Below are 9,016 nucleotides of genomic sequence, written 5' to 3'. Positions count from 1 at the left end.
GCATTTATAACTTCTAGATATATTTCTTCAGAAAAGGAAGCGGATATACATTATTAAACATCAAACCATTTGTTCAGAAATGTCTATTTTTAGTTTAAGTATGTAATTTAAGATAATTTAAGGTATAGTCGCTAACCTATTTCAAATAAAAAATAAGTAAACATATGTTAACAAATCTCATAAAAGTATATTTGTTAGCATATAAAGATAACAAATTTAATATACTCTCACACTTTTTCTTACATTCTCTCTCTATTCTTTCAATAAATTAGTTTTTTAAATTATATATCACATCATCAACCATGCATATCTTTCTTTTTTGTGATGAGTAAAACGCATATATAGGCAAATAAATAAATCATAATTGTGTTCAAATATTTGTTAGGAAATTCAGTCTCATAATTAGTAGAAATGAAAAAAAAAAATGAGTGGTATACATAAAAAAACAAGATCTATAAATATTAAACTTTAAAATTTTATATCGAAAGTGATATCAGATATATAGAAATGAACTTATATATCAGATATAGTCAATCTTTTTAGTTTATCCCTGTAAAAAAATTTCAACAAAATTCACATAAAAAAAAAACAATGTTGCAGTTGCTTAACTAGTTAGCATGCATTAGAAAAATTTTCCTCTGTATGACCAATGGAGAAGATGAAAATTAACCAGTAATATTAACACAGATTGACTCACATATTATTACTACTATACAGTGGCAATCTTGCTATATATATATATATATATATATATATATATATATATATATATATATATATATATATATATATATGATATCACCTTTGATCAAAATTAATAATGCTGAAATTTAAGTAAAAAGTTGTAGATTTTCACTACCTTGAACACAAGACATATTTACAACTCCAACTAGTTTAGTATATATATGTGTCCATAGTTTTAAATTACTATATATCCACGTTTAATCACAGTATATCAGAATTTTAGAAGTCTCAATTAACAATCATATTGTGATTACAATGTGGTTAACTGTAATCACTACTTAAAACTTTAGTTAGTGCAAGGTTTTGAAAACGAGAGACAGAAAAAGAGAGTCCAGTAACATAGTAGTAAAGTTTAATATTAAAAACACTTCACTCATCATCATCATCATCATCAGCACCGACACCAAGAAAATCATAGAAAGTAACATCCTTGAATCCAGCATCATCATCAGAGGAAGAAGAACCCTTAAACCTAGTGAATGCTGATGATGAGCTATGAAACAAGCCCTTTCTCATCATGATTCCACCAGAAGAAGAAGAAACAGCAGCAGCAGCAGCATCACGATGATTCAACAGCCCAAAAGGATGACTCCCTTCCTTCCCAGGAAAAGAGTCTGAGAAAGATGGCACTGATCCAAAATTGATAGGGCTGAAGGAAGGTGGAAGTGGGGTTCGTGCAGCGTTGAAGTTCATGATGTCAAACAATGTGTGATGGTGAGAGGAGGAAGAACTTGAAGCGTTCATCGTTAGGTCTTGCAAACTTCCATTGTTGGCTTCCTTTCGCTTTCGTGCGATCAAAACGTGCCAATGGTTTTTCAAGGCATTGTCGGTTCTCCCATCGAAGAGTTTGGCTGTGGTTGCCCATTTTGCTCCATGAACCTCTTGAGCTGCAAGGAGTCTCTCTTCTTCTTCTCTCGTAAAAGGGTTTCTGTTAACACCAGGATCAAGATGATTGCGCCACCTTAATCTGCAACTTTTCCCTGAACAATAATGAAAACCACTTTTCAAAATACTCATGTATTATACTAACACTATGATATTATGCATTAGTTTTCTACCCTTTTTATTATACTATACTGTATCTGCATCACAAGAATTTTATATAATAATATATAAATTCTGTTCATAATGTTCTCTCCAAGTTTATCTGCTGGTACGTGACATAAGAAATATCAAATATGATTAAACTTGTTAAAACTGATATGAATTTTGTGCAATAAATAAATCAGAACATGATTCCAACCAACTTATTATGGTTGATGATGTAAAAAAAATCAGCACTATAAAAAAATGTTCTGAATTATTTTCGTGTTCTGAATATTTATCTTCTGTACTTGTTATTTAGTGTATCATAATAAAATATTTTCCCAATGATTATATTTTATACTATTTTAATTTTAATTCCCACTTAACAGAGCCTATATTAGATTAATGGAAGCAAATACATTTTATCAAATACTATTGATTAATTAATTAAAATATAATCATTTTATTCAACTAATTAAAATATTGAAAACCTTGTAAGAACATGAAAGAAAAGAAGAACATGATCCCAACCATTTGATCAACAAACCAATCTTTACCACTCCTGTATAAATGTTTAGTTGAGATTTATCAGTAAAAAAAAAAAAAACTAATTTTTTCACCGTCAAAAGCCAAATTATATTCTAAATTTTATTCCACTAGATTTTCGTAACAAATAACATGATGGGGTACTCAATTTGAGTTCTAGATATGCAGCAATGATATAAAAAAAAGGACATAGGAATTGCATATATATTTTCATAAAGTAATCCAAATATATTTTTAAGGGGACATTTAATCATCTTAAATACTACTCTAATTAATTAATTGATAGATTTACCAGTTCGTCCTTGTATATGTTGAGCAATTGCATTCCAGTCCTGAGGACCATGTTGTTGAACAAGTTGGGTTAGCTTTTGATCCTCATCTTCCCTCCAGTGATTAACACGATAATTGGGCATGTTTTCAGCAGCTGAAGGAGCCATGGATTGAATTCTTCAGAATCAGGAACTGCAGAGAGAACCCCTAATAAAGTTCAGAGTGATGAAAAAGGGGCACAAAGATGGAGACGTTTGTTTAGGGTTCTTTTTCACTATTTAATATTTAACTTCTTACCTCATAAAAACAAACAAAATATTCAATTTATCTGTGATTTCCTTTTACTATTTCTGGGAGAACAGAGTTAATCCTCTTGCTTTTCTACGTTTGTTCATAGATAAGAACAAAAATAAAGGAGGGAAAAAGAGAAAGGATATTATTATGTTAAAATAAGATTACTTGTACAACATGTTTAGTTATTATTCAAATTTCCTGTGAAATTACAATTACCATAACAACTGTTCCTCTCATAATACCATTGAGATAATTATGTTTTTTTTTTCAAACTATTATAAAAAATATGTTTATAAACTAAATTATAAATTATTTAGTTTATAACAATTACGTAAAACATCTTTTTCATCAAAGAATATGTGAGTGTTTCCCATATAATAAACAGACGTTATTTCACAAATATTTTTGGTAAAAAAAGATATTTTACATGAGTTTGGTAAAGTACATAAATGAAACATAGGTTTTATAATAGTTTAGAAAAAAGAAAACATATTTTACCTTTGAAAGAATAATATAATATTTTGTTGGAAGTTATTGAGAAATTAAAACCTAACATATAAAACACTTTTAATTTCTTGTCATGTTCTCATAAGTTAAACTAGAACGAAAAAAATGTGTCTAGAAACCGACAATTAATTTGATTACTTAATTTAAAATAATATTCATTAAATTAAATTAAAATAATGATTAAATTGCATACCTATTTAAGACATCCACTAATTAAATACTAGTAGTAAATTTGGTAATGTAAATAGTGTTATACCATTACGTACTGAAAACAATAAATTATGTAGTACTTAGACACTATATGCTCATACATTGAAGATAATATATATATTGTGGAGATTAATTAGTCTCACTTTCCCCGTTAGGAAAAAAATCATTACTAAGCAAAATACAAAATACACTACCTATTTGGATAAACTAGGAATATTTGATTTGAAAATTTTCAAATCTTTCTAACGTATAAAAAAGACATGTTTTTTTTTTTCTTTAACAATATCTTACTTTTGAATTTTCGTTATAATTGATGAGCAAACTATCAATTTAGCTCATGAGAATGGTAATACTTTATCAAATTAGTCCTTAAATATTTTAAAATGATAAAATAATACTTCAATTGCATCATGTCCTTGATCAATTTAGTTACAATCATATTGAGAATCTAACTGATCCTTTAAATAAATAAAAGAATGGCATGGTCCTTAAAAGTATAGGCTATGAATTAATTTATATTCATTAAAATATTAATATAAGAAACAAGTTTCATTATATATACATTTATAATCTAAGTCCAATTTGTTTTATTATTACAATTTAAATGACTAATTGATTCATAAATTTATAATTTTAAGAATATTTTGTATTTTTATCTATTTCAAGGATGAATTTAATTTTTTATTATAACCTTAAAGACTAAATGAATTAATGATGTAAATGTTTTGGAGAACATTTTATTAATTTTAAGAACCAATTTAACAAATTAGTGTCAAGTAGTAAATTGGTAGTTTATTTTCAACTATTTAACCTTTTTTTATGATTAATGAATGATCTTTATATATTCAATTAATACATGTAGACGAGTGCGTCTTCATTTATTTTAATCAATAAATATCTTTTACATTAACTATATGGCCTTTATATAGGAAATAAGTTAATTAATTATATACTTGTATAGGAAATTTAAAATTCAGTTTAATTAATAAAAATATGTTATAAATATATCACATAAGCATCAATTGAATAAATAAAACAATTTTTTCTTTTCTAGCTCTGATCAAAGTAAACAAATAAATTTGATGTGAAAGATTATGTGATAGAATAAATAACATGTTGCTGAATTTTATAGTAAGGCTAAGAATTTAATAAATAAGGGTAAATTTAAGATATAAATTTAAATTGTTCTTAACAATATTATTAATAGTAATATTATTACTATTATGATATATATATATATATATATATATATATATATATATATATAATTGGTTGGACTTTTCAATCAATAAATAAAAGAAATGACACTATTGACGCTTTGTGTCCGTTTGTATTGCATGTATATGTGACCGTAAAATCTCGAACATTAATTCGTTAGCAGTTTTATCACTAATTTTTAAATTAATCTTTAATTAAAGCAATTGTTTAATTTGTGTCAATTTGACCGACACCAATAACAGAAATAAATACCTCAATGTTCAAATAATAATATAAATAAATAAATAATTATAATGAATTAAGAAGATGAGTATAAATAAATAAGATGAGTGTAGATGAAGAGGGTAATGAGTATGAATGAAGGAGATAAGGAGAAGAATGCAGATGAACAAGAAAAAGAGGGAAAAAAAAGAGGAAAAAATGTTGATAAAGGAAATGTGTGTGGATGAAGAGATGAGTGTAGAAAGATTTATGAATGTGAATGTAGATCATAAGTGTGATAAGATTTATATAGAAAGTGAGAGAAGAAAATTATGAGCGGAAAAATTTGTTACTTTTAAATATGAGAGCCTTTTGATAAAAAAAATAATTTACAATATATATTCAATATAAAGAAAACATAGAGATAGTATATATTCGATATAAAAAACACAGAGATAATATATATTATAAAGAACACACAATATATCACTTAACGAGTTAGCCAACACTAACTTAAATAAATAAAATATTAAAATTAGATAAGGTTAGTGTTGAATATCTTGATGCTAACCTTATTTATTTTTATTACTTTTTTAATTTTGTATGGTTAGCTTTCACTTACTCAATTCTAATTTAAATAAATATAAATATTAAAAATAAATAAAGTTAATTTTTGTTAAGTTAGTTTTAATCTTATTTATTTTTAATATTTATTTTAGTTTTTTTTATAGTTAACATGTATTTAGCTAATACTGACTTAAATAAATATAAATATTATAAATAAATAAGGTCACTATATGATAACCTAACACTAACCTTACTTATTTAATGTCGTGTCTGTTAATCTTGTAATAACACAAATATTTATTTATTTAAAAAAATTAAAAATAATTTTGCTCTTTTTAGTTTTTCTAAAAAAATCATTAGCATGGTATTAGAGTCGATTAAGCCAACGTTAATAATGTTGTAATTTAATTGACAAAATTATTGGAAAGTAAAATCTATGTTTTCTTGTAGTGTGAGTAGTATTTGAAATTGTAAAAACTTAATAGTTTTCAATAATTGCATAATATAGAAAAGTAAGACAGGATCTTAAAATTATAGGATACCTCTCTCTACGAGAGATTATCCCTTTATGCTTTAGAGATTTAATGGAATGAATGACATTTATCCTTTATCTATATGAAAAGTTGTTCTTGAGTGCTTTCGGATTCAATGAAATAGATGACCTAAGTAAAATTACATGATTCACATACACTACTAAAGGGATATGTGTACCTTTCTTCGTACTTTTACACATGTTTTATCTTTTGTATTTTTATAAAGTCTGCTCTTTACATTTTTTTATAAATATAATAACTTTCTAATAGTATAAATATTTTTCGCGTTGATAAGATAAAGTTAAAAGTGATATTTGGAGTAATAAGATGATACTTTTACATATATATTGGCTTAGAAGTGATACTTAATTTCAAGAAAAAATGATAAGATAGTTATGAGTATAATTTTATATACTTATTTTAAGGTAGAAGTTATAAATGATATTTGGAATATTTATAATATTAATGGAATTCTTTTCATTTTATAAATGAAATTAAATCTAACATTGTTGTGGAGTGAACAAATATAAATCAATATGTTTCTTGTTGCTAAATAAATAGAAAAGTAGTTTTTTACTCATTTTCCATCTTTCAAACAGTTTATGAAAGCCTGTCAAACTATTTGGAAAATTGTCATACAATCCCCAACGAGAATATGATAGTGAAAACAACTTTCAAAATAATTTTTAAGCTTTTATTCAACATTTTGTTTTTTTTTTTCTAAAACTAACCTTTCTTTTCATAGTTTAATTCTTAATTTGGTATATTTTATTAAATACAGTAAATTTAGTTAACAAAATTAAATGTTTCATTTAAATATACAAAATTTGGTATATTTAAAAAGATTTGGCAAATTAAATATATTATTACATTTAATAAATATTTTACTAATTTAATAAATATTTACTAAAATATTATATCAACTTTAATGCAATAAAATGTTTAATGAACCTAGCACATTTAGTTTATTAGTTTACTATAATAAATTCTGTATATTAAGTGTTTTATTAAATACTAATAGAGTTTGTATGCGTATTCCTATTTTATATATAGAAGAATATAATTTTAAAAAATCAAATATAAATGATTTTATAAAAAAAAAATTAGGAATTATACAATTATTTTAAATTATAATTTGTATAATTATTTTTGGTTGAGAAGATATATGGTTATGTATTTAAATACAAAAAAAATATTTTAATTTAATAAACACTAAATATTATCTAGTTAAAAATAGATAGAATTATAAAATAATATATATATATATATATATATATATATATATATATATATATATATATATATATATATATATATATATATATATATATATATATATATATATAACACCCCATTTAAATATTAACATAATCAAATGGAATATTACACAGATAACATAAAGGGCCAATTTGTGGTATCAAGTCACTCCTTACAAATATCTTAGGTACTTAAAAATGAAATACTAGGACACACGACGATGTTAATAACTAGACAAAGAAAATAGTTCGATAGTGTTTAAAATAAATACTTAGAGAGCAGATAATACATGGACCATAGCCCTAAAGTAAACTCTGAAAAGCGAGATCTGTCCCAACACATACTAAGCAGCGGAACCTCCATCACCCTGATGACCACGGGGAGTTCTCGCATCTGCTCACATCAATAAATTGATAATCATCGTAAAAAGAGAAAACCACACACATAACAATCAAACAAACAAACAAAGGGTAAGTTAGAGCAAAAAATGGTTTAAGATACAATTACATATAATTTCATAGTCCAAGATGCTCATGTCAACCAATCATGTTATGACTTGCACACAAAACACTATGACTCAGAAACGACTCATCCGGATATATATAATTAGTCGGATTCAGCAGATGCTTACACTTGTGGTGGATTACCCTGCTCTACCGAGCTGTTCTCCCCCTGAGCTAAGTGTTACAATGTCTCAACCCCACACACAAGGTTAGCCCTTAATGGGTTTCAAGCCTCCTGCTACTTTCACCAGAAGAGTCAATCCGCTCTATATGAGACTAACTGACTCCTTAGAGTGTCAGGATGCAACCTTACACTGAATCCTTACTAAATTATATAGATGGGGCACCACCATAAACTCCCACTAACAGGGATCATGAAATTACGTCCTGACCAACTGAGGCACCACCATGAGGTCTCACCTAGAGGCTCATGGAATTACATCCTAACCAATGAGGCACCACCACGAAACTATCGTGGAATTACGTCCTAACCCAACCAAAACCATGATTCCAACCATCAATGTAACATTATTGCTCATACCAAATTCATGACCACATATATAACCAACCATTCATGTATATTCCATACCAAGATCATGCCAAACTCATCATTCACCACCTATAACCATCTTTACTCATGCATATTCACTCATCTCATGCTTTAACATAGCAATCCAACTTAACATCACATTATGCAAACGATTTTTGGGATTTTAGAAATAAAACTACAGCTTGTGTAAAGCTTAGAAAATTTTTGTATTTATATTCAAATTAAATATGATTGAATCAAGAACTAAATGAAATAAGAACCAACTTAATTGAATAATTATAAAGAAATTTGTACACCAAACAAGCAACAAAGGTCTATGTTGTCAACAACCAAATTACAGTGATCTTGCGATAAACACGGCTCTCACTACAAAACTCCGATTCAAGATCGGACTGGTCAAAGTTAAAAACTATGTGTTAAGGATCAGCTGTTAAAATATCAGCTCGATCCAACAGTTAACGAAGTAGTAACTTTCATTTTACGAAAAATGTGCAATGTTGTCAACAACCAAACTACAGTGACCTTGCGATAAAAACTGCTCTCACTATAGAGCTCCGATTAAAGATCCGACCAGTCAAAGTCAAGAATTT

The 9,016-nt window shown here is 26.4% G+C and overlaps 1 protein-coding gene across 1 annotated transcript; it reads right to left on the bottom strand.

The window, feature by feature from the left end:
* Positions 1–1,113: 1,113 nt before the first annotated feature.
* Positions 1,114–2,753, bottom strand: LOC114194823 (uncharacterized). The gene is made up of 2 exons (XM_028085234.2): positions 2,609–2,753; positions 1,114–1,724 (listed from the first exon to the last, which is right to left on the bottom strand). The coding sequence occupies exons 1-2, from the start codon at positions 2,751–2,753 to the stop codon at positions 1,114–1,116; spliced, it is 756 nt and encodes a 251-aa protein (XP_027941035.2).
* Between the last annotated feature and the right edge of the window lie 6,263 nt (positions 2,754–9,016).

The sequence above is a fragment of the Vigna unguiculata genome, chromosome 8 (genome assembly GCF_037176805.1).
Source record: "Vigna unguiculata cultivar grain cowpea cultivar isolate G323 ecotype 2 chromosome 8, ASM3717680v1, whole genome shotgun sequence".
Lineage (NCBI taxonomy): Eukaryota > Viridiplantae > Streptophyta > Magnoliopsida > Fabales > Fabaceae > Vigna > Vigna unguiculata.
Note: the sequence above shows the minus strand (reverse complement) of the source record. Positions and strands in the feature narration are given on the sequence as shown.

Excerpts from the sequence above, each read along its gene's own strand:
- LOC114194823 (XM_028085234.2), bottom strand. The coding sequence starts at position 2,753 with ATGGCTCCTTCAGCTGCTGAAAACATGCCCAATTATCGTGTTAATCAC. Across the intron at positions 1,725-2,608 it reads ACATATACAAGGACGAACTG|GGAAAAGTTGCAGATTAAGG; the intron begins GTAAATCTATCA and ends ATTATTGTTCAG.